Below are 27,204 nucleotides of genomic sequence, written 5' to 3' on the forward strand. Positions count from 1 at the left end.
ACAAGCATGGGTTTATATGAACCAAGACCACTAGTGTTGGCAGTCATAGTTTACCTAGACCAGAGGCTCCCAAACACAGTCCTCAAGGTACCCAAACGGTCCAGGTTTTAAGGATATCCATGGTTGAGCACAGGTGACTTAATTAGTACCTCAGTCCATTTGATTTAACCACCTGTGCTCAACCATGGATATCTTTAAAACCTGAACTGTTGGGGAGCCTTGAGAATCGCATTTGGGAACCTCTGGTTAAATCAAAAGGCTGAGGTACTAATTAAGTCTCCTATGCCCAAGCATGGTTATCCTTAAAACCTGGACCATTAGGGTGCTTTGAGGACCAAGTTTGGGTACCGCTGACGCAGACTGTAATTTGAAAAGCAAATGTGATTCTCCACTGGGATCAATGATCTCCAGGCTACGTGACATCGGTTCCACAAGCAACTGAGCACAGTTACGGGTGAGTGTACCATGGTCACACACAAAACTAAACACTAGAGTTCCAAGTCAGGATTTGTAGGCGACGGAGGGAATCCTAAAAGATGACTTCTGCTTTATTTAAGCTCTAATCAAAAATGCCCCCCCACGTATAGCAAATAGTAACTGCCCTTTATACAAAAACCACATAACGCTGGTGGACTGAGCTTACCCACAGAGCTCCTATAGGGCACTACTGCAGAGCTTTTCAGAATTTCTCAAATGGTGCATACACACGGTCAGATAAAAAGGACGATATAAAAACGATAACGATTTCGTTTGATCATTTATATTGTCCTTTTTTTTTACTCCTCCAACGTCCAAACGATGGTCGATGCGTGGTCACAGATGGTCGATATCGACCATCGCCCGTGCATGCAGGCCAGCCTGTTTACTATAGGGACCCGCGATCAACGACGTTATGTCGTTTGGGGGTTGGTGCATGTTGCTGGATGTTAGGTATCGAACATCCAGCAAATACAGGACGATCAGACGATATCTGATCCCATGTCTACGGGCCATAAAAAATAAAATCTCAACTGACAGCAAGAAGTCTTTGGTAACAGGTAATGGGGAATGGGATGTGACTAAGGGGACCAAATACATAGGGCGGGGGGTTATTTATTTTATAGTATTTTATTTAAATACTATACATTAATAAGTTTTTTAAGTGACATTATAGAAAACCAGTCTGAAATATCAGCAAACAATATAACACAGTTATCACGTTCTCTAAACACTTTAATCACAAGAGTTTGTTATGAAATAGGAAGTAAAACACAATGCAGTTTATTAGGGATACAACATCCCCCGGCGGTCAGAATCCCGGCACCAGAATCCCAACTATAAGTATTAGGGTTAGGGGGGTTTATGGTTAGGTTAAGGCTCCAGATTCGGGGGTTTAGGGTTAGGTGGCGGGAAATGTGGATTAGAGGGAGGGTAGAGACACTTACCTGTTAGTGTCGGGATTCTGACTGTCGGCATGCCGCTGTCGGTATTCTGACTGCCGGGATCCCGCACCAAACCCGTTAATTAGCAATCTACAATCACTTATCCCCAAGGATAAAACTGAATTGAAGCCATACATATTGATGTGACAGAGTTCTTCACACGAAGTGAGAGCTGTATAAAATTAGTGACAATCACCCTACAGCAGCACATTGTGTGTCAAGATAGTCAGACAGACGATGGGCAGATACTGACAGCAAATCGCAATGAACCACACAATATTCTTGATGAGTTCAGAATGAACATTACAATAAGGTCACTTCAGTATGGATTGTAGACTCATCCTGCACATTCATACTATAGCTAAATAATGGGTAATCACATTTGTGACAGATGGAGGTCACCAGCTGAATAAAGCTTTGGGTTATATTGCGGGATATTACATCCTGAGACACAAAGAACAGTAACCGATAAGGTTGATAATCCAATCACATCCAGATTGGGGCGTGGCCAGCATTAACCCTTTAGCTATGCTGCGCTGGTACTTGCAAATTCCAATACATAGATATTTAACATGTCTGGGTTTTGTGAGATCATTGAGCCCACAGGGAGGTGATCTGCCCCACTATATGTATTAGGTAGCACTCTCTCCCCCCCCCCCGCACCACACATGGGCTCATCAGCAGCTCGTTTTGCAAATTGTTAAAAAAAAATCCTCAATGTCTAATTTTGCAGAAATCAGGAACCAATCAGAATAAACCATATTAGCATGGCAGCAACAGGGAAAGCACAGTACGTTGCTGTATCCACACCCCTGATACAAAAAGTACAGTTGAAAGTTAAGGCATTTTTATGTTTGGAGGATGTACTGCCCCCTAAGTATTCAATAAAAATCCAAGGCGTGGTGGAACTGTGCACTTTTTAAAATAGAAGGCACAGAGCTGTATTTAGGAGGCACATACTTCAGCAGTGAGGGGATGTTCATTCTCTTTTCTGTTTTCTTCCATGTCAGTCTTCAACAGACACTGTTTTGTGCAATCTAACAGTTTAGCTTGCATAGGCACAAAACTCCTTCTGACCCCCATCGATGAAGGATCTGATCAGGTCTCCAAATAGACGTGTATGTAGCCACTCTGGTGAAATAGCGGCATGAACCTGTGTATGGAGTGACACAAAGCTTATATCACAGAGCAGGAAGCCATGATGGTCAGCCACTTGGGTCATTTCTGAATAAATATGTCTAATCTTGCCATGTGGACCGAGATGAAAAATAACCAAACTGACGGAGTTTTAAACTGGGTGATAATTTCCTGCAATCCGAAAAAGTTCTGTGCACATTAAGGGCCCAAGCCAACCTTCTTCTCTATTAATGATCAAAGATGCATATTTGCAGCCGGATACTTACTTTTCTAGCACCCAGCTTCTTGGAAAGTCCCACATCAGCAGATGAAGGCCACCTTGGCAGAACACGGTCTAAAAGGCACAATTTCTGCACAAAGGTGCAAACCCTGGGTTAAGCAGTGCATTCAGCTTACACTGCCCCTTGCAAATGACCTTCACACCTCATTATGTTTCTTTCTTGGTTGTCACAAAAATGAGCAATTACAGAGTATCCAATGAGACAGTACTGAGACGCCGAAAGCAGCAGAAGGCACTTTTTACTGGGAACTGGTGGGAACAGTGAACAGATTATCTAACGCGCTCGGCTTCAGACACAATGAAGGTTCTCAGTGTTTAAGCCTCGGCCGGGATGTTCTCCATTAATCCCTCAGTCCAGAGGGAGAGCACCAGGTTTTCCTTGTCTTGGTCACTCTCAAGAGGCAAATCTTTGACACGCAGGGGCTTATTCTCCCAGATGGCTTTTAAAGCATTCATGTGGGAGAGTGGGAAACGCAAGCCATTTACCTGCACAAAGGGAAGAGGAGATTACACAGGCACTAATAAAGACAGCACCACATGGGGAAATATAAATACAGTATACTACATAAAGCCTTGCTTCCTTCCCTAATTCCCCCCCTCCCGTCTCTAGGTTTACGTGAATAAAAAATAGAACCAAATATTTCATGTGAATGTGCGCAGGAATAACACACACACATCATACTTATATGCTAAGCACCATATACTATACCTTGGCACATAGAGAAAAAGTATCTGTTTAGCGGCTATAAGTTGCACCAGGTGTTACACGTGCACTAAGACGTAAAATTTATAACATCTTAAATGTTTTATAAAGTCTTGTAAAATGAGAACCTATGTGCACACCCCATATTTCAAATAATATATGAATGTGTGAGATGCATTCTATAATTATATTTAGCAATAAACCACAAACTTTGAAAAGTAGCACAGACTTATTATAGTCCTGGGAAGACATGTTACAATACCTGTTAGACAATAAAACATGTCAGAGGACGTACAAGAGGAATTCACAGTTCACCTTGTGTGTTTTGGGGCAATGAAATAAGAAGACCCAGGTCCCACACAAGTGATCAAACAGTGCCACCTGCTGACTATTTGCGGTACTGCTACATGAAGTTTAGCACTTGCTCCTGTTACACAGATCACGCAACACCAGTTTTTCTTTAAAGACAGAAGAGGAAGCCAAACTCCTAAAACATCAATATTTCCCCCAAGGGAGAGATATTTTTCTTACTTTTACTTGCACTTCGGGAATTTTGCAACTATATATTAGCTGTACTACCATAAAGCAACAAGCGTAGAAAGCATGTTTTATTCCTGCCGGCGGCTTTTAAAGCTACAGTGCCAGGTCAACTTTCTCCATAGCCAGACCGGCCCCTCAACCTTTCCATCCCGCTGCGGATATGCGCAATGCATGTTTAACATCTGCACATGTAATGTAAACGGTGCCTTGTAATACTATTTTTGTCATACTGCACCCCACATAATTAAGTGTCTGTAGCAATTAAGACTGAAGGTTGTAATTTCATATCTGTGCTTAGACAATGGTCTGACATAAAGGCCAGAAAAACATTCTTATTTCAACAGATCTCAGGGAGATTTAAAAAACAAAACAAAAAACAGCCGCACAGCTACACTGCCATCCAGACTGCTTTTATATGTATTGGTTTTCTGATAAGAAGTTGGCGCCACTAAAAAAGGACCTGCATGTATTCTGTATCATTGTCTGATACAATCCAGCGGTCACTCACAGTACTTGTAGCTTCTTTCTGGCTAATGGGCAGCTTCATCAGCTTTGCAACATTGGGAATGATCTCTGAGCCACCCCACAATCCGTGGCACATTTTGTCATAGCCACCAAGATCGGAGATGTCAGGTTAGATGGCCACACATAAAAATCGGATAAATGAAACCAACATTTATAAAATTGTTATAGAAGAGTGTGGGTGACTATCTATCCAGCACAATGAAGTGTAGATGGGCCAAATTAAGTGATCGATCGTCGATTGTATTATCATCCTCCTTTATTTATATGGCGCCACAAGGGGTCCACAGCGTCTTATAAGGTACAAAGACAGAAACAGTATGAACAAAACAAGTCACTTACAGTACAGTACATAGCAGGACAGGACACGGTCTATAAACATGGCGCAATGGGGAGGAGATGATGGTATAAGGGAGGGAGGGCAAAGCACATAAGGGAAGAGGGCCCTGCTCAGTCTAAAGGGGAGGGGCAGACAGACACGGGTGGCACGCAGGGGAGAGAGTGAGCATAGAGAATGGGGCATTGGGTTAGCATGAGAGCTCGGAGGCTTTGATAAAGAAGTGGGTCTTGAAAGCCCGTTTGCAGTTTTGTAGAGAGGTGGAGAGTCTGATAGGGAGAGAGTTCTAGAGGAAAGAAGCAGCACGAATAAAGTCTTGGAGGTAAGAGAGGGAGGAAGTAATCAGTTGGGTGGAGAGGAGACATTCATTTAATTATTATCCTTTATTTATATGGCGCCACAAGTGTTCCGCAGCGCCTTACATAGTACATAGAACTAATAAGTGAACAAGAAACAAGTAACTTACAGTACATTACAGTGCAGGACAAGGACACGATTTATATACATTGCTGCAATAGTGATTAAAGCACTCACAATAAGCAGCCTGGAGTTGGCAGTAACGTGTCAGCTGCCCTTATGGGGAGTAAAGAGTAGAAGAAAATGTAAAGAGGAGCACATGAGGGAAGAGGTCCCTGCTCGTGAGAGCTTACATTCTAAGGGGAGGGGCAGACAGACAGGCGTGACACAGAAGGAGAAGACAGGGAGGAAAGAGCATGAAGTGGGTTAGGATGAGAGCTGGAAGGCCTTGATGAAGTAGTGGGTCTTGAGAGCCCGTTTGAAGATTTGTAGAGAGGTGGAGAGTCTTACAGGGAGAGGGAGAGAGTTCCAAAGGTAGGGAGCAGCACGGCCAAAATCTCGGATGCGGGAGTGGGAGGAAGTAATCAGTTGGCAAGAGAGGCGGCATGCATTAGTTGAGCGAAGTGGACGGGCGGGAGTGTGAAGGGAGAGAAGGTCAGAAATGTATGCGGGAGAGGATTTGGTGAGGGCTTTGTAGGCGAATGTAAGAAGCTTGAATTGGCATCTGAAGGGGAAGGGGAGCCAGTGTAGGGCTTGAAGGAGAGGGGAAGCAGATGTAGAACGTCTGGAGAGGAAGATGAGCCGAGCAGCAGCATTGAGAACCGATTGTAGTGGAGAGAGGTGAGAGACTGGGATTTGTGGAGCGAAATGGATGGGCGGGAGTGTAAAGGGAGAGAAGGTCAGAGATGTAAATGGGAGAGGAATGGGTGAGGGAAGGAGTTTGAATAAAGTTCTGAAGGGGAAGGGGAGCCAGTGCAGGGCTTTGAGGAGAGGGGAGGCAGATGTAGTACGTATGAAGAGGAAGATTACAGATTGGAGTGGAGAGAGGTAGGAGTCAGAGGAGGTTACAGTAGTCCAGCCGGAAAATGACCAGTGAGTGGATGAGGCTCTTAGTTGCCTCCAGGGTGAGAAAGGGTCTGATCCTGGAGATATTTTTGAGATGGGAACGGCAGGACTGCGAGGGGTAATGATTGTGTGGTTTGAAGGAGAGGGAGGAGTGATGTATATTCCAAGACAGCGCACTTGGGGGTTAGAGGAGATTATGGTGCTTTCAATAGATAATGAAATTGTAGAAGGTGAGGTAATTCGGGTGGGTGGGAAGATGATCAGCTCAGTCTTAGACATGTTAAATTTAAAAAAGCGCTGCGACATCCAAGGATAAATAGAGAGACAGTTGAAGATACCAGAGAGGAGGAGAGGTCAGGGGAGGAGAGGTAGATCTGAGTGTCATCAGCATAGAAATGATATTGGAGATCAAAAGAGTTGATGAGCTCACCTAGAGAGGACATATAGAGGGAGAATAGGAGGTGACCAAGAACAGAACCTTGGGAGACACTTACTGGTAGAGGAAGTGAGGGAGAAGTGAAATCATTTAGGAGATAGGAGGACAGCCAGGAGAGGGCAGTATCACACACACCGAGGGAATGATGGATTTGCAACAGGAGAGGGTGGTCCACAGTGTCAAAAGCAGCAGAGAGAGCAAGGAGAATGAGGAAGGGAGTAGTAACCCTTGGATTTGGAGGTCATTGCTGACTTTAGTGAGGGCAGTTTATATCTAGTGGAGAGGACTAGAATATTTTAATACATAACAATCAGACTGAAGCCGATTAGAGACTGTGGGACGAATACAATTAGCCGCAGAAATATCTTTGTATATTGCTCCCGCTTAGCACACAATACAATTGGAGAAGGCTTAACCCAGCGGTCGTGTGGCAACTCTGACTAGTAACTAGTATCAGCCTATACTCCCCAAAAAGTGCAAAGTAATACTGGATTATAATATATAGATCAATCAGTGGCCAAAGGCAAAGTACGGGTATTTAGGGCACTTAAATGGTGTCAAATGGCTGAATTCTGCATTTTTAATAACAGTGAAAAACTTATAGAAAGCCAGCGATTTCCAGCAAATTAATGTTCTAGATATATTTAGGGTACATAAAAAACAGCTGTACCTCCCACCTGCAAGTTTAAAAACACCTGTCCCATCCATACAGCACCCCCATATACCTGTCCCATCCATACAGCACCCCCATATACCTGTCCCATCCATACAGCACCCCCATATACCTGTCCCATCCATACAGCACCCCCATATACCTGTCCCATCCATACAGCACCCCCATATACCTGTCCCATCCATACAGCACCCCCATATACCTGTCCCATCCATACAGCACCCCCATATACCTGTCCCATCCATACAGCACCCCCATATACCTGTCCCTCATCATTGAACCCATTATTCTGCATTTTGTAGAATATAACCCCAAAAATGTCATGTTATTATTTGTCAAATTAGGCCAACTAAAAACTTCTAAGTGCCTAAATAATCATGATGGGGTCCTGAACAGAGTCCCAACAGTTTTAACTTAAAATAGGGACCTTCCCCAAGGTTTGCACCTACTCTCTTGTCATCTCAAGTTAGAGAATGGTATCAGGTTGGGAAATCAGCAATAAGGGATGGAACGGACATACAGATGTGTCTTATACCCTGTGGCTTCAGTGACCCCAAACAGCCTATTCGGCGCACTGGGTCCCGTGCAACACGGCCGCGCTGAGAGTCTTTTTCGCTATAATGTGAATCTTATTCCCACAAATAAAACAACTCGGAGCGACCAAACGACTCTGCTAGACTGCACGGATCAATGTGATGTGCGACATTTGTACTTCTGTGTGCGACTGAGTATGAATCTATATATAAGTGCTGCAATGCTGCGGCTTTTTCTCACGCCGAGTTCCGTTGTGCTTCATCTACGACTTTGTACGGGTGTAAAACTAATATCTATGTGGTGAAAGACACAGCCCGGTGTCTCTAGTGCACTGTGAGTGGTGTTTCGCTGCGTCTGCGAATAAAATGCTAAATGTTAAAAAAAAGTGGCTGCGCTGCACCTCTCGTAGCGGCTCAGTAGTGCCCGGCGTCTCACGCTGAGGCGAGATGTATGAGGACACAGCTGTAGAGCTTCGCTCAGGGCTTTACATAGATTGTATAAGACACCAGGATACTCAGAGACAGCCCATAGAAGAGCAGCTCAGTCAGCGACTACAGTCACCTGGGCAAGGTTTACTGACTGAAAGATTCTCTGTAATTTCCTGACATGCAGCATAAATTGCGTCTGTAATGAAATGACTGCATCTGGGTGAGGAAGAAAAAAAATGAAACAAACCTTACACTAGATATGTAGGAGCAGGACATCCCTCTGCCTGAGAGGTGCTGGACATAGTTGAGAAGTAAGGGAAAGAGTCTAGTTTTAAGGAAGTGGTTTGACCCATCTAAATGTACATAATAAGCTGTATACATGATAGGGACTGGTTACTTACAGGAGGGCTTTCTTCATTGTCAGAGACCATATGCGTCTTCCTGTTATTCTTCAAGGCATGGAAGACGTAAATCATCAATTCTTCTTTGGGGTTCTAAAAGATATTAAATACAATATATACTGAATTCCAATCTGATTCACAGGGCACTATACTCCTCCAATACCTTGATGCTCCCTGCCATGGCTGCTTCCTAGTCTGCCTCTACACAGAACTGCCTGTAAGCACAAGGCAGAGATATCAAGCAGCCAGTCTCATGCCCACCCGAGGCCATTGCCGGTTAATCCAGCCCCAAAGACGCCTCAGCAGGGTACAGTTGACGCTTGCTACTAATTCTCACAGAGAGGCAGCAAGCAGCCACTCTATCAACAAAGGGGGCACAGTACTTCTGCACACGCAGAGCCCTGACCTCATCCCTGCTCCTCCTCCTCCTCCACCCAGTGCTCTGCTCCTGAGCTCCTCCTCCTCCACCCGGTGCTCTGCTCCTGAGCTCCTCCTCCTCCACCCAGTGCTGCTCCTGAGCTCCTCCTCCTCCACCCGGTGCTCTGCTCCTGAGCTCCTCCTCCTCCACCCGGTGCTCTGCTCCTGAGCTCCTCCTCCTCCACCCGGTGCTCTGCTCCTGAGCTCCTCCTCCTCCACCCGGTGCTCTGCTCCTGAGCTCCTCCTCCTCCACCCGGTGCTCTGCTCCTGAGCTCCTCCTCCTCCACCCGGTGCTCTGCTCCTGAGCTCCTCCTCCTCCACCCGGTGCTCTGCTCCTGAGCACCTCTTCAGCCTGCTGCCATCCAGGTACAGGATTATACTTTCAACAAATATGGTTTGCGTCCAAATGAGTTGTAGATATTACCATAGGGCACAGGTTCTTAGGACCCCAAACGGTGCATGTTTTCCAGGTCTCCTCACAGAATCACAAGTGAAATAATTATATCCAAAATGAGTCAGTCAGTAATGAATACACCTGTGCACCTGCTGGGTGACCTGGAAAACGAGACCTGTGTGGAGTCCTGAGGAGCGAGTTTGAGAACCACTGCCATAGGGGATTGTCACTACTGGTATTTCCTCTTCACGGTGGTAGTATTTGATATAATTGGGGCGTTTGGTTCATTTGCGTTCATCCCATCCTTCTTTTCAATTTTATTGACTATATACACTATAATATAGTCAATAAAATCTCCTTATTTTCCTTTTAGTGTAACTTGGAGTATTCAGTTATTGGGTTAAGTAAAAGACGACAGAAAATCCTGAAGATGTGGATTCATTCAGCCAACTATGTCCTGATTAATAACATTTATAAAATTATAAGCGCCAAGAGAGGCGCCGGGTAGCGAGAAGGGATGAACTCGGGAACGACCTGTGTAACCCTGCAGTGTGAACAAGTGACCCGGGTCCCTTTAACACCCTATGTAGAGCCGGGCTCACTGGCGTTTGGAATAGCCCCAGCAATAACCTGTGTCCAGCTTGCGGTGTAAACGGGTTTCAAGCCGCTGTGACACAGCTTAAAATCCGTATTCAGTGACCAGGGAATGTGATGTAAAAGAGGTATAACTGACTCACTGACAATGCTTAATTACTGCTATAAATCAAGATTTCATCTGGATTTTTAACTGTACAAAAGGTCCCACCTACTGTAAGTATCTGCTCAACAACCAGAACCAGAGGCTCGGTGGTTACACGTGGGACTCAGACTTGTGCTTTAGTGGTTTCTGTAGAGGTTATGAAGGAACCCCGCAAATCTGAGCAACCCGGGGTACATACAACACCACAATCCAAACCTTTGCTACAAGACATCTAAAAATGTTCCTTGTCAGCTTTTATTTGGAGTAAATTACGGATTACACTTAAATTCCCCACATCAGTACTGAGAAAGGAACCCTCTCAGTTACAAAACTATGAAAGTTAAATTATATTCATATTGTCACTACGCACTGATGTTAAAGTGGAAGATGACGTATGTCAATAAACATATACCATAGCCTTATATAGAGACATAGGGCCGGATTAATTACAGATTGCAACTGCAACAGCGTACACAGTTGGCCGATTGTTGTGTACTGCACATGCATCGCAGTGCGCAAAGGCTACATTGCGATCGCACTGCGATTACGTAGAGCACGGTAAGCCATCGCAGAGCAAGTGACAGTTAGTCAGCGTTTGGGGGTGATGACGGGGGAGTGGTTGGAGAAACACAGGCGTGCCTGTCCGCTTGAACGCCGATACATGGGTGTGCATAAATTAACCGCTGCAACTGCAAACGCAGCTTGAGTACTCACGGAGGTCAGCAATTCTAAGTAAGGTCAGGGCTGCTGTAATTCTGCGAGAGGGGCCGATGTTACCGATGTATATGCAGGACTGCAAGGTGTACGGGTATGAGATAGCGGTAGTGGGAGGCAGTGGGCGTCTCTATGCTGGCAGTGCGATTGCAATCATTAGCATATTTTTGCAGCAGACCTGCGTGCGATTATGGAGCTGCGATGGCAATAGCGATCTGTAATGAATCAGGCCCACAGAGTGATGGAGATTAGGACTGTTATTAAGGCCAGGTACCCACTGTCTGACCACAAGTGCATAGCACACAAACGCACGTAATAAATGAAAAGTCTAAGGGGTCTTATTTACTAAGCAGTGTTAGGAGACAGAGTGAAAAGTGATAAGAAAGTGATAAGGTGCCAGCCAATCAGCTCCCAACTGTCATTTTTCAAACGCAGCCTGTGAGATGACAGTTAGGAGCTGATTGGCTGGCACCTCATCACTTTCTTATCACTTTTCACTCTGTCTCCTAACACTGCTTAGTAACTAGACCCCTAATACTATTCTGTGTGTCCTTATTTGCCTCTGCATGCATTTGAAGTAGATGTTCCAGCTTTGTGCTGACCGGCCTGGGGTTTCTCGACAACAGAGAGACCTCACACTGCACCCATACATTTCCATGTGTTTTCCAGAATGTAGAAACCCCACTTCACATTAATGGCAGAACCTCTAGTAAGTAAATAAAATTATGCTGCGTGAAGCTCCTCTAAAACTCTTTTAACTAACCAAAGCGCTAAACAGCCTGGGCTGATTGCCACTAAAACAGCGGGAAAACCAGCCCCAGGCAAGACCATGTAACAAATGGGATAGAAAAATGAATGGAAAAAGCTTTGTGTCCCTTGTGTTCAGGATGAATTTGTAGCCCACAGTACGTATACCACATGTGAACCACAGGTGTGATGCATGTGCTAAAGGATAGCATTTATATGTACTTACATTGGTGAGTAACCAGTGTAAGAAATATCTACAGAACATACGTAAAACATCTGCCTGCATGTAAGAACTCATATAACAGGCCCCACCTTACTGTAGTGCCACAAAGCTTCATGTGCAGGTCCAGAACTCCATAGTGATATGGAAAACCCTAACAGAGAAGCCCACCTACCCATAACTGTAAAGCATACATATAGTATAAATGTTTATAATACAAATATGGGACCACCTCATATAAACTATTTGATCGTATGTTCCATCTGCAATAGCACCCAGCACATAAGAATAGGTGACCTACGTATTTAGATCTACTCACAAGCATTTTTGGAACCTTATCTATTGCGATGGCTGCATAATCCTGGTATTGCAGTTTGATTGTGCTGTTTATGTTTGGTGGTTCATCTGCAAAGAGACAGATATATAAATAAGAGTTGGTAATAACATTAATCCACATTTGTACACACATACTGTAAAGGCAGCTAAAGATTGTTAAGCGACAGCACAAGAAAAGATCCCATTCACCAAGTATGACAACTGTGTATATATGTGACTAAGGGGGTCTATGTACTAAGCCTTGGATGGAGATAAAGTACCAACCAGGCAGCTCCTAACTGCCATGTCACTGGCTGTGTTTGAAAAATGACAGTTAGGAGCTGGTTGGTTGGTACTTTAGCTCCGTCCAAGGCTTGTGTCACACTCCCCCGGCTCCCAGGACGCTTTAACCCAATGCAGGGGTCTCAAGTAGAAAGTCCTCACAAAGGTGTTGAGTCTGGTTTAAAACAGGACTGGCTAAATGGCTGTGCTTTCAGGCCACTATGAGGTTTCATTAATACAACTGAAACAATCTAATGGAGGGATGTGAACGTTTATCACATGGGACACGGACATGCACAGGGCAATGTGAACCGATGAGCCAGGCTGCCTGAGAGATTTGAATAGGAATATATAATACAAGTGGGTTGAGTACGGAAGACGATCAGAATACAGACAGCGGAATCCCAACAGTCAGAATCCCTATGCATGCAGGTAAGTACCCTAACCCTCCTCCTTTACCTACCTTTCCTGCAGCCTAACCCAAACCTCTCCCCCCCCCCTCCTGGAGCCTAAAGCCACCCTCCTATCCTTCCCAACCCTAACCTTTACCGTTGAGATGTCAGTGGTCAGGATTGTAACCACTGGAATGCTGACTACATCCCATTACAAGCCCCTAGGATTGACCATGACTTTGGAATATGGCCGAAGGACAAATCATGTTTTCCTTTGTATCCAAACCCATTGTTCTAGGTCAGAGGTTCTCAAACTCGGACCTCAGAACCCCACACAGGACACGTTTTGCAGGTGCACAGGTGTATTCATTACTCACCGACACATTTTAAAAGATCCACAGATGGAGCAAATTGTTTCACCTGTGACTCTGTGAGAAGACCTGGAAAACGTGTACTGTTTGGGGTCCTGAGGACCGAGTTTGAGAACCTGTGTTCTAGGTACAGTGCATCCGGAAAGTATTCACAGCACGTCACTTTTTCCACATTTTGTTATGTTACAGCCTTATTCCAAAATGGAATAAATTCATTTTTGTCCTCAAAATTCTACACACAATACCCCATAATGACAACGTGTAAAAAGTTTTTTTTAGAGATATTTGCAAATTTAATTAAAAAAAAACAACAAAAAAAAAACCCACTAAGAAATCACATGTACATAAGTATTCACAGCCTTTGCCATGAAGCTCAAAATTGAGCTCAGGTGCAACCTGTTTCCACTGATCATCCTTGAGATGTTCCTACAGCTTAATTGGAGTCCACCTGTTGTAAATTCAGTTGATTGGACATGATTTTGAAAGGCATACACCTGTCTACATAAGGTCCCACACTTGACAGTGCATGTCAGAGCACAAACCAAGCATGAAGTAGAAGGAATTGTCTGTAGACCTCCGAGACAGGATTGTCTCGAGGCACATATCTGGGTAAGGGTACAGAAAAATATCTGCTGCTTTGAAGGTCCCAATGAGCACAGTGGCCTCCATCATCGACAAATGGAAGTAGTTCGGAAGCACCAAGACTCTTCCTAGAGTTGGCCGGCCGTCTAAACTGAGCGATCAAGGGAGAAGGGCCATAGTCAGGGAGGTGACCAAGAACCCGATGGTCACTCTGTCAGACCTACAGCATTCCTCTGTGGAGAGAGGATAACCTTCCAGAAGGACAACCATCTCTTCAGCAATCCACCAATCAGGCCTGTATGGTAGAGTGGCCAGACGGAAGCCACTCCTTAGTAAAAAAGCACATGGCAGCCCGCCTGGAGTTTACCAAAATGCACATGAAGGACTCTCAGACCATGATGAGACAAAGATTGAACTCTTTGGCGTGAATGCCAGGCATTATGTTTGGAGGAAGCCAGCCACCGCTCATCACCAGGCCAATACCATCCCTACAGTGCAGCATGGTGATGGCAGCTTCATGCTGTGGGGATGTTTTTCAGCGGCAGGAACTGGGAGACTAGTCAGGATAGAGGGAAAGATGAATGCGGCAATGTACAGAGACATCCTGGATGAAAACCTGCTCCAGAGAGCTCTTGACCTCAGACTGGGGCGAAGGTTCATCTTTCAGCAGGACAACGACCCTAAGCACACAGCCAAGATATCAAAGGAGTGGCCTTAGGACAACTCTGTGAATGTCCTTGAGTGGCCCAGTCAGAGCCCAGACTTGAATCCAACTGAACATCTCTGGAGAGATCTGAAAATGGCTGTGCACCGATGCTTCCCATCAGCCTTGATAGAGCTTGACAGGTGCTGCAAAGAGGAAAGGGCGAAACTGCCCAAAGATAGGTGTGCCAAGCTTGTGGCATCATATTCAAAAAGACTTGAGGCTGTAATTGCTGCCAAAGGTGCATCAACAAAGTATTGAGCAAAGGCTGTGAATACTTATGTACATGTGATTTCTTAGTTTTTTTTTAATTAAATTTGCAAAAAAACTTTTTAGACATTGTCATTATGGGGCATTGTGTGTAGAATTTTGAAGACAAAAACTAATTTATTCCATTTTGGAATAAGGCTGTAACATAACAAAATGTGGAAAAAGTGAAGCGTTGTGAATACTTTCCGGATGCACTGTAACTGAAGTTCTCCAAAATTAATTCTACCATTCAATAATTTATGAAACCACATTTATATAGCCTTGGGCAAGGGTAGCCATAGTAAATACCTTCTACAAGTAACGTATTAATTGTGCATTAGAATATAATATCTGTAATGTCTTTGAAGAATAATGTAATTTAGTCTTCATTCTAGCACCCTGCACCTGTCACAACCCGTGCAGTTCCTCTTTCCTGCCTGGGGTGTCACTCTCTGCTCTGGTGCTTCTAGCACACTCAGCTGATGCAACAAACTGCTAAGATTCAGCAGTTTGTGTGCTAGAAGCACTGGAGCAACACCTCAGGCAGGAAAGAGGAACTGCACGGGTTGTGACAGGTGCAGGGTGCTAGAATGAAGACTAGTAATTGCTTAGATGGAAGCCTAAACTTTATACAACATTATTCTAGACCAGCTTATAGATCCAAGCAAACACACGACGAGTGGGGATAACGACATCCAAGGTATTATAAGTGGCCCAATGAACCTGGGGTTTCAGGTCAAGTCATACTAAGTTCATCCAGCTTGACTGTAGCAGAAGACATTGGTAAAAGACAGCCATCACACGTTACACACCTGTTCTCATGTCATCTTTTTTTTTCTCCAAGTATAGCGATGAACCGACATCAACAAAGGGTGGCAATCTGTGCACCATGAAATCCCGGAGCATCTCCGAGGACCTCAGCGGACATCTTTCCTCTATCCTCTTGGTTATGTTGGACAACAGGCCGGACAGAGTTGCTGCCACACTGCTGGGATCCAAGCGCTGAAAGATTTACCAATGACGTAAATACTATTAGACAGTCACATCCACTGGTATAACTTTAATACAATTAAAAGATAGAAGAAAAAGCCAGCATTAATGGATTCAAATAAATATAGCGTTGTGGCAATTTACAGAACCAGTCTTATGACTAATGCTGTTATTGCTTTGACTCTCTGTAGCACACATTTTACACACTGACCAAGCTGTTCTTACAATTAATAACCCTGCAAAAGAGAGAAAGCTTTACTATAATTACATGTTAAACACTATTAGATAGAGGTAAGTGTGACGAAGTCCAATTTATTTACCCTGCGTAGCTCAGAAATGACCAGCAAGAATTATGTACATCTGAATTGTCCTTTCAATAGTTTTGTAAGGGTATGTAATTCATATGCATAACTCAGACACAGGGAGGAAGAACTGTGGGCCTGATTCAGAGCCGGTCGCTCTGACAGAGCGCTCGCTCTGAATCAGGGCCGGTCTCTTTTTTTTTTTTTTTTTTTTTAAGAGCGGCCTCCTGACCGCTCGCATAGCTGTGGGTGACCATCCACAGCTATGCGAGCGGCCATAATGATGGTCACGATGGTCAAGACCATCGCGACCATCAGGCTTGCAACGAGACCCTTGTGGTGGGGTCTCGTTGCCGCAAGCCCCAGAGAGATTTCGGCTCTAACAGAGCCGCAATCTCTCCACTGACATCACTTGTGATATCAGTGGGGCCGTCCCCAAAAGGTAGGCGTTCCCATGGGAACGCCTCCGTCTGGGCAGCCACCCCCCCGACCCGCCCACCAAAGGGGGCGTGCTGTCACTCAACATCGACAGAACGCCCCCTTTGGTGCAAGACCCGGAGCAACGGATTTCCTGTCGATATCCGGTTCTCGCGCATGCGCATGATGGAGCCGGCTCTGTCGTGCACATGTACTCTGGGCCACCATCGACCCGGTTGCGAGCGCTCAGCGCTTGCGACCGGGTCTGAATCAGGCCCTCTGTCTGGATCTTTCCTCTTCTTCCATAAAATGTTGAAATGGTTTTGTACCTGTAAAGGACTTGTGATTATTGTGTAAGCCCTCCAGCAACTCATCGATTATTTTGGCTTAAGTCCTGTATGCAAAATGTATATTTTTTGTACATAACACAAAACTGCTCTGTGAACCGAAATTGTGTCTAATGCACAAAGCAGATCCGGGTCATGTGCAAAGCCACAAAATCAAGAGACTTCTGGCAGAAGTGCTTTGTTGTATGATAAGTTGTGTAGAGTTGGAAGCCCCCCTATACGAATGATCATTACCAGTAGCTGCTGCAGAGGAATGCCCTTCCTCAGCTCCACATCACTCCTTGCTGCATCATTCAGGAGAGACGGCAGTAGGTCTTGCAGGTAGTCTGCCCAGGAGCTGCGGAGAGGACAATCGGAAATAAGGCATTTATAATGTACCAAACTAGGCAGGAAATAATAGGTCCATAGATTCAGTTCAGTCCATTGTTTAATATTTAACCCAACACAGACATTAGACTGCCGATGTACCAATCACAGGATGCAAAGACCAAACGGTGACGGCATTAAGGGGGCATATTCTAAGTCCGACAGATCTCGCGAACGCAAAAGGTGAGTTCCTGCATACATCTCGTGCGCAGATGCGAATTTATATGTCTCTTCGCCCTATTCTCTCTTTCCTTGAAATTGGGCGTTTCTGGGCAGCAACAATGCGAGCGCACAGAACCGCTATGTATGTGTGGGAGTGTCGTGGGCATGTACGTAACTCTCCGTTCGTACAGAAAAGGGAAGCCTGTGTCTGACGAATCTCGGCACCTAGCATGGGGCGGGTGCAAGCGCCAATAATAATGATTACTGGTGTGGCAGATGCCGTAAAATCAATGGGCGGCACTGTTTCTACTGGCAGACGCAGGAACCCCTGTTATTAGCCCTGCAGAATCTCACATTAGTATGAGGTAGTAAGTCAGGCTTCCGCCACTGCCCGCAACCAAACGCCACAGTGCTGCTCAGAATCAGCCCTTATGCGTCTTGAAATACCTATACCAGAGGTTCCCAAACGTGGTCCTCAAGGCTCCCCAACAGTTCAGGTTATAGGGATATCCATGGTTGAGCATAGATGGTTAAACCAAATTGACTGAGGTACTAATTAAGTCACCTGTGGAAAATCATGGATATCCTTAAAACCTGGACTGTTAGTGTGCCTTGAGGACCGAGTTTGGGAACCTCTGACCTATAAGATACCCATTAAATGTACCACATATAAATTTTCTCAGGTGCACCATTAACGGATCCTGTACTTGATTTTCTGGCTAAGACAGTATGAAAAGACAACAACTGCAGAAAGCAAGCCCCCTGTTCAAGTATAAGGGAGCAGCTTCGACTGACGTTGGTTGAGCACAATACCATGGAGATATGGTGTGGATAACAATGGCTGACCACTCAGCTGCCTCGTGGGAAAGGACATCTAGGAAACTAGTCTCCATACTGACTGTGGGCAGTCATTAAGGGAGGGCAGAGAGTCCTTACGTGTTCTGGTAGGTGCTGATTGTCACATGCGTGGAATGCGATGAGCTTGCAGGAGTGTCAGCTTCATGAATGACTCCTCTGGGAAAATACAGCAGGTCACCTTCCTAAGATAAAAAAACACAGTGGTTTATATCTAAATCCACCCCCAGCGGCCAGTTCTCGGCTTAGTCGTGGTAGAAGGGAGAGGACTCCTACCTTTAATAAGATGTCATGGGTTTGAGTTATGACCTTATCTGCAGGGACCACATCATATTCTCTAGCCAGAGGGATGAGGGGCGCATAGAGGCGCCAGTGTTTCTCTCCCTCTACTTGAAGGATGAAGACCTGGAAACAGACAGACTGTATTGTAGCATCTTACAAGAAAAGATTGTCCTGCTAATAAAATGGTGGGCTTGGGGTTCCACAATACCCATAAGATTAATACCGCTATCTCCTGTACACACGATGGAGGAAGCCATTTTGTTTGCTACACCAATATTAATGAGAATGCAGCTTATCGGTTCACTAGTAGTGTTCACTCTAGGTCTGGCGCCGGGCAGGGCGCCTGACCTAGAGAAAGGGCGCGTCCGAAAGGGGGTGTCTTTAAGACATGCCCCCTTTTCATCACTCTTGGGGGCGTGACCAGAACTTACGGACATGCCGGGCTGTCCCCAAGCTCCCCCTTCTCTGTGAATAGATATTCACCGGACGATGATCACTACACCGCAGTTTTCCCCACCCGCGGGACACTGCAGCTTGCGGGTGGGGATGGCACCGGCAGTCTGTTGTAGCAGGGTACCGCTAAAAGGGGCAGGGTGCATTCTGTCCTTTTGAAATTGGACGGGGCACGGCGCCCCGATAAAACAGTCTAGCGGGAATGCTAACTAGGTTCCAGGAACATTACTGAGGCATGGTGACCACTTGCTATTGGCCTTATAAGTGGGTAAGACAGTTTCTCGCCGGTGGGATAGGAACCAATGAGACTATAGGATTCTGTATCTTCACTCAAGTGAGAATCCTGGGTCTCTCCGCCATTGCTTTCCTGCCATATGCTCCCTCTTGGAGACTGATGCAGCCACCACTGTGGCACCAAACCTATAACCACCGTTCCGGTGTCCCCAATAGCAACGCATAAGATAGAATGCTAAGGGCTCTACTCATTTGCAGACACTTAATACACTGCCACCTACTGGCCAATTTTCTATATGGAGCAGATAGTTAAAGATTGTTGTTTAGTCTGAGTGGAGCCAATAGGTAATTTCATATGTCGAATTGTGTGACAAGTAAGACAACAAAATAAATGTAAAACTGCATTACCGGATTTGTAAAGATAATTATATGGAGAGATGAAACCCATCCGAAAGGTTGTGTCCCTACTAGTGGGATGGGGAGAACCAGACACAAATACAGATGTACCATCGCACATCTTTACTACGGTTGATCCAAACAGCCCCTCTCGGCGTGCCAGGTCCCGTGGGAACCTGCTAGCGCCGGGCGTCTTTTTTTGGCTGAAAATGCATCTAAGTTGCGATGTGATTTGACAAGGAAGCCCCAGGAGACTGTGCTGATTTATATGACGTGTGATACTTGTACAGCTGTGTGCATAGGAGTCTCCAAATCAGCATAGGAAGTGCCATCATGCAGAGCCCGCGGCTTTTTTCTACACCAAGTTCCGTTTCAGTCTCAGTCACACACAGATATACAAGTGTCACATATCAAATTAATCAGCACAGTCACATCACATTGCGACTAAGACACATTTGCGGCAAATAAAGACGCCCGAAGTGTGAATGGGACCTGGCGGCTCACAGACACCAGGTATGTCACGCTGTGTATAGAGGATAGGTGTAGGAAGACATCTGTATGCCATGAGGATGACACTGATAAAGAACAATGCATCAAATAAAGTGTATAACTTGTAATGCTTCTTGCGAGACAAAATCAACTCATTAAAAAATGGAAAATAGGTGATTTACAATACATTAAATTATTTACCTCAACATCATCATGGTGCGGAGGCAGCCCCTGCGATTCAGACGGTGTGATATAAACATTACACCCAGCTAGTGTGCCAAAGTAACACTCCAGTTTCTCCATAATGTGCCACAGCTTGTCCTGTAGAGGAATAACAGTATAGTCAGCCGAGTGGTGGGTAACCCACGATGTCCCAAGATTCACTGCAAAGCTGGGTACACACTAGGACGCACTTACCAACTGTCGCCCCGATGTGTCGTACGTGAGGTCACAACTGGGCGAGCAGTTACACGTGCCCGCCCAGTAGTGATGTCAGTCACCGGCAGCCTCTGCAGCAAGTGTACACACAGCACGATGTGCAGATATATCTGCAGTCCAAGCCCGCTCCCCCTTTCCTTTATATTTGTGGATATATTGTATAATTGAAGGCTGAGACTCCTTCTGCTTGGTATTACCACCCCTCCTGTCTGCCCTTAGGTGTTTTTAATCAGCACAGGTTCCTACATTGCTGTCTGCATATTAGAATTTTCATTGTTATAGGCAAGTCCTGGATAAACTGACATAATGTGTTAGTATTAGGGATGTTAGGGACCCATCTTATGGGGTTCGCTTTGACGTGATGGATGGCCAAACATGTACCAAGAACCTCACTTATACTTCATATCAATTGTAGAGTTTATCAGGATTATTTTGATTATCATTGTTCTTAGTACTTAGAGTGTGCACCTGCATTCTTTGTTCCCCGCATATCTCCAGATATATCTGCCTTCAACTGCGCTGCACAGCCGACACGATATGTCTGTGAATGTCATTCACAGACATATGTCGCTGGTACACACCCACCGATGCTCCCGCGATACGGCCGATACATCGCCCAGTATGTAGCCAGCATAAGACAACTGCTGTGACAAACACTACATACTTGTGTACTGCAGCAAACATAAGCAGAGATTATTAATAAGTCAGACAGTAATATATTTTAAGAACAAATTACCACCAATCCCATGATTTGTGGCACTAAACAACCATCAATCCTAAACATCAGAATAATAACGTTATTTATATACTAATTGGGAGCGCTGAAAACAAATGTCTGATTGGTTGTGATGATTTTATTGCAGATTTGAACCAGAGAAATGTTAGCAAACAACCCTTAAAGACTGTGATGGTACAGTGTGTCACCAGGTCGCACTAATTTGGTCTCACATGACCCCGGTCACTTTGGTCACATAAGTGTAGTAACAAAGGTAAGAGGTGTATCTGTGTGCCAGTCTGTGAATGTGTTGGCATATTAAGGATTTTTTTTACAGTACATAAGGGATAATGTACTGTACCCCTACTGTAAATTAATATGGATAACAGAAGATGCCGCAGACTTTTGTGACCTGTTTGACAACCAGCCTTGTGATTTTTATATAATCACAAAACTCCTCAATAACGTCTAATATCTTTATGTACTACATTAGGGAATACAATACAACATATATAATAAGTATAGGGGTCATAGATTTATTTAAAGTTACAAATAATTAAAAGTAAAATTCTTCCTTTAGTAGGTAAGGGCAGTAGCGGATTATTTACATGTATATCTTTTTTCCCCAAGTTGCTTGTAATGGGTTGTATTTGGCAATGATATGCAGGCAAAACTCTGCAAGGTACTCTCAGAGCTAAAAACGTGTTTAATCCAGCCCTAAAGTTACCTTGGAGATATTCCTGACTGTACAGAAATAGTCATTTTTATATGGTCTTTTATCTTATCTGTGACTTATATAAATCATACAATCCCTGGGAGGGAACATTCTCTTACACAATCCCTAGGAGGGAACATTCCCCCTAGATTGTAAGCTCCTAGGAGCAGAGTCCTCCCCAATGTCTCACAGCCTTCTTCTCTAGCACTTCTATGACAGCCTTCACCTTCCCGGCTGTACTGTGTATGGAGAATTGTGTTGCTAATTGTTACTTGTGCTCTGTTTATATTTTGGTTACTGTATTGTAATGTAATGTTCTGTGTACCCTTTACTGTATGTACGGCGCTGCGGACCACTTGTGGCGCCCTATAAATAAAATGTAATAATAATAATTACATTGAATCTTTGAGGCTGATGAAGCTGTATTGTTGCTTTGGAACGTCTGAAATCTTTCAATATCTCCAGGTAAGTGGCTTTTCCACGTCTTTGTAAGACGACTTTCTTTCCGTCTTTGCACTTGCACATATTCACGTCCCGCCCATAGGATACGCCTTTTTTACTCGCATGTCTTAAGTCCTTCATGCTGAATAGTGACTGGAAATAACTCCGCACATCAGGATTGTTCTGCCGGATTAACAAAGGCTTTTTTTCCCAATAAGTGCGGAAGAATTCCTCGCTTGTCACAGGGGCAATTAGGCTTTCAAAAAGGCTCCGTGGCGTGGTGAAGTCCAGGGCCGGCACACTGGGCTGGTGCCGCATTTTTTTAGATGCGAGGGTTTCATCCTCGGCATCCGTCTGCCTTTCTCTCCTTGGCATGTTCTACGGGGAAACAAATGGTATTCATTATTTAATATTACAAAGGAGTTGTAATGTTTATAAGTGTTAATAAGATGTAGAAGGATGTATATCAGGACAGTACACATTATTTCAACACAAAATATATTAATTGCCATTTATTAGACATAAGGAAGAGTGGCTGGCATTCATAGTCTGACACCCTCTGATTAATGGTCATCTAAGTAACATTAAGACTTGCTATATGGCAGTATAATAAAAAAAGTGGATCAAGTAGAGAAGACAGGTTATAATAACCCACTGCAACTAAGTGTTTATGCATTCAATCATCTGACTTCTACACTGTTTAAAGTGGACATCTTATTGGTTGCTATGGTCTATAGCACAGCATTGCTCTTTGCACCATACTATTGAATAAACGCTTACTTCACTGTAATACCTCAGGTGTTTCGTAACCCATAGCAACCATTTAGAAATGAGCTTTCATTGGTCTAGTGCAAGTCAGTAGTAAGGAACTGTGAGATTGGTTTATAGTATACATGATTTTATACCTGTTTATTAACATTTTCAGCTGCTTTTGTAGAATTAAGTTTTGGGGCCATTCATCAAAAAAGGTAACGCAGGAAATATCACAGATATCTCCTGCTTACCTTTCTTTCCAGATGTGGCCCGCTGACCCCATACACTAGTATGGGGACCTACATTTATCAAGCTCCGAAAATACTATATTCTCTGAGCTTGACTGCAGGAGCATTCGCCAACTTTAGATCGCATTTGCTCCCGCACCCTGCTCCTTCCCTATGGTAAGGAGTCCCAGATTGCAAAAAGGATCCTTTCGGATCCCTCCACCCCTGTCCGGCTCCTTCCGCCGGGCTTTGTGCACTTGCACGAAATCTAGTTCACGCAGGCGCACTAGCACTGCAGAGTCAGACTCCGCAGTGCCAGGTGTCACAATTCCTAAAGGAGCAGTGAAACTGTATGGAGTGTCAGCTGATTTTCAGATCAACTATCTCTGCGCCAAAGCAATGCTGCGCGAGTTGGAATGTTAAATATGTGGGTCTGCTCAGACCAATAATGAACATAATGAATAGACCCCTAAGTGATAATATCTCAGGAATACACAGGTCACTCACTGTACATGTTGCTCCCTATACCAGACTCATGTTACAACTGCAGATTCTGATCTAAAATACACAAAAATAAGTTGCCCTCACAAGCGATGTGCCATCAGCATGCTCGTAAAGGCAGCATATCATGACTGCAACATCGCTAGTTTTAGTGTTCCTTCTTGGACGGCCAGGGTGACTAGGAACAGCTGGGTCTGGTAAAGGGGCAGGAAGCGAAAGAAGCCTAGCGGGAACGCTACATTTTACCTTGACAAATTGGGAAAAAAACAAAAACCATTGATACCTACTGGATACTGTTGTTTCTGAAACCAAGTGCCACTTTGAATGTCTGTCAAAGTCTTGGCGGAGGTTATAGTAATGCCTTAGGGTGCCCATACACGGTGCGATGCACCGTGTAGGGCGACTGCCGACCCGTCGGCAGACGGATCGTGCTGTCACCGCCGGCAATCGTGCGGTCCCCACAGACCGCACGATATGCCAACTCCCCCCTCTATCTGAATGGGATCGTACATCGCATCCTAGATCAGATGAAACTGCGGGAAGATCTGGGGATGCAATATACGATCCCGTGGAAGCGCACAGCACAATATCAGGTACGATATCGTGCCCATACACGGCACGATATAGCACCTATAACTGCCGATCCGTCGGATCGGCACGTATATCATGCCGTGTCTGGGGGCCTTAATACGTGCATAGGTTTAATTCCCACAATCCAAACGCATACTGGGAGATTAACAGGCTTGTGAACGACGTACGAACAACGTGATGGTCATTCCAATTTCCCTTCATCCCAGAACAAGCGATATAGAGTGTACACACTATGCAATCCTCCAAACAACGGCATAATACATTGTGTCGGAATATTGTATCCAACTAATCTTTTCTCCTGTACACACTATGCAATCATCGTATAGATCACTGGCAGCTCAGGTGAGGTCTTCAGAGGGTAGATTGAACCAACATATTGCTTAAGCTGGCCATACACGCTGCAATTATCGGCGCGATCCGCCTCATATCGGCAGATCGCCCCGATAATTGTAGCGTGTGGGGGGGCGACCGAGGGTTAAATATTGCTCAGTCGGGCATGCCGGATTGTCCAGCACGCTCGTCCGATGCGATATTTACCGGTAAACTGTCGGCCACATTGGGCAGTGTATGCCCAGCCGCAGCCGACAGACAGACATTTCCTACGGAAGGAACAGGGAAATGTCTCCTCCCCCGGGGGCGGAGCGCGGATGTCGGACTGATACACTGTGAGAGAAATCTCACAGTGTATGCCGGCGACATCTGCGGCTGGCAGGCTGCCAGATAAAATGTCTGTCAGTCTGACAGACATTTTATCTGGCCGTGTATGCCCAGCATTAGTCTTGCGTTGGAGCGTACACACTGCACAATGTGTACCACATAATTCATGACATCTTCCTATCTGACATGGAGCACATCAGATATGAAGATGCGTTCAATGACACATGTGAACACACGACTGAGCGTACACATGATGCAATGTGAAAGATATGTCGTTCCAATTTGCTTCAAAATGACATATCCAATATATCGCCTGTGTACCCCATTTTAGGGGTCAATCCAATTAGCTACGAATGGTGCGAGCAAAATGCTACTAACGGCGCCTCATAACACCGCTCACAGCCAGCTCCGAGCCCAGATTCGCACAATTGGGGCTGCGAATACTTTTGTGCGAGTTCAGAGCTGCTGCAAAGTGCGGCTATTGCCACTATGACTCATACCCGCGAGATTATCGCAGCTAATTAGATTGAGCCCTTAGACTGTAAGCTCCAGTGTGGCAGGGACTGATGTAAATGATTAAACATCCTCTTAAACTGCTGTGTAATATGTTGCACTTTAATAAGCTTAATACTAATACTTCCAAGGTCTTATCTGCAGGATATGACACTGTGGACCTCATTCAGAGCCGCTCGCAAAATGCGAGCGCTCGCTCTGAATGAGGGCGGCCGCTTTTCTTTTGAAAGGCGGCTTCCCGGCCACATGCTAAGCTGTGGGTTACCACCAACAGCTTTAGCTAGTGACTAGGTGATGGTCGCGATGGTCAAGACCATTGCGACCATCGGGGCTTGCAACGAGACCCTTGCGGTAGGGTCTCGTCTACCGCAAGCCCCAGGCAGCTTCCTAACAGAGCAGGAAGCTCACAACTGACATCACTGGTGATGTCAGTAGGACCGCCTACAAACGGCAGGCGTTCCACCATGCCTACAAAACAGGGCAAGCTGTCGATCAACATCGACAGCCGCCCCTTTTATAGCGAGCCCTGGAATGAGAGAATGTCTCTCTCGCTCCGGGGGTTGCACGCGGCACATGCGCAGTGCCCCACCATCGACACGCTTGCGAGCGGGTCTGAATGAGGTCCTGTATGGGCTACTGGGATGTACTAACTAAACAGACTCTTGTCTGCAGAACTACATGCAGCTGCTATTGAAGAACTAAGTAACAAATTATCGATTTTTCTGTAAATAATAAAAAAAAAGTACAAAAGACAATGCACACTCTTGCAATAGATTTATACTTGAGATATCAGTGTAGTTGTACAATGTGCACTGACATGTCACCAGTGTCACCTGGACTGTCCCTGGCAACACGCTCATACCTGGACTGGCACCAATTACATGCCCTCACTTGGACTGGCACTGATTGCATGCCCTTCCTAGACTGTCTCTGGCTGCACGCTCACACCTACTGTCCCTGGCTGCATGCCCTCACTCGGACTGGCACTGACTGCATGCCCTTACCTGGACTGTCCCTGGCTGCATGCCTTACATGTACTGTCGCTGGCTGCATGCCCTCACTTGGACTGTCATTGACTGCATACCCTTACCTGGACTGTCCCTGGCTGCATGCCCTCATCTAAACTGTTACTGTCCATGGTTACATGCCCTCACTTGGACTGTCATTGGCTGCATGCCCTCACTCGGACTGGCACTGATTGCATGCCCTCGCCTAGATTGGCACTGGCTAAATGCCCTTACCTGGACTGTCCCTGTCTGCATGCTCACACCAGTTTGTTGGTTGCACACTAGGCGCAGCTTCTCCCAGGTAGTGTTACACACGTGTGTGCTTGTACTCAGTGTCCCAGCATGCCTTCCGCCACACTTACATAGTTGGTTCCTGCAGCAATTAAAGAGACATCAAGAAGACGCTGTCCCGGGAGTGACTGCTGTGTAGGGAGACACCTAGTGGCTCCAATCT

General features: G+C 45.3%; 1 protein-coding gene across 2 annotated transcripts; it reads right to left on the minus strand.

Annotated features, from left to right (window-relative positions):
- Positions 1-248: 248 nt before the first annotated feature.
- Positions 249-27,180, minus strand: RIOX2 (ribosomal oxygenase 2). 2 transcript variants are annotated; one of them, XM_088481073.1, is made up of 10 exons: positions 27,113-27,180; positions 22,457-22,879; positions 20,394-20,513; positions 18,615-18,743; positions 18,420-18,523; positions 17,190-17,292; positions 15,712-15,901; positions 12,325-12,410; positions 8,775-8,867; positions 249-3,324 (listed from the first exon to the last, which is right to left on the minus strand). In XM_088481073.1, the coding sequence occupies exons 2-10, from the start codon at positions 22,874-22,876 to the stop codon at positions 3,154-3,156; spliced, it is 1,416 nt and encodes a 471-aa protein (XP_088337199.1). In that variant the 5' UTR covers positions 22,877-22,879; positions 27,113-27,180; the 3' UTR covers positions 249-3,153. The 2 variants fall into 2 exon arrangements, with proteins under 2 accessions (XP_088337199.1, XP_088337198.1); XM_088481072.1 differs by lacking the exon at positions 27,113-27,180 and adding an exon at positions 26,985-27,097 and having other exon boundaries at positions 250-3,324.
- Positions 27,181-27,204: the final 24 nt, after the last annotated feature.

This window comes from Taudactylus pleione, unplaced genomic scaffold (genome assembly GCF_031769625.1).
Source record: "Taudactylus pleione unplaced genomic scaffold, aTauple2 ptg000262l, whole genome shotgun sequence".
In the NCBI taxonomy this organism is placed as follows: Eukaryota; Metazoa; Chordata; class Amphibia; order Anura; family Myobatrachidae; genus Taudactylus; species Taudactylus pleione.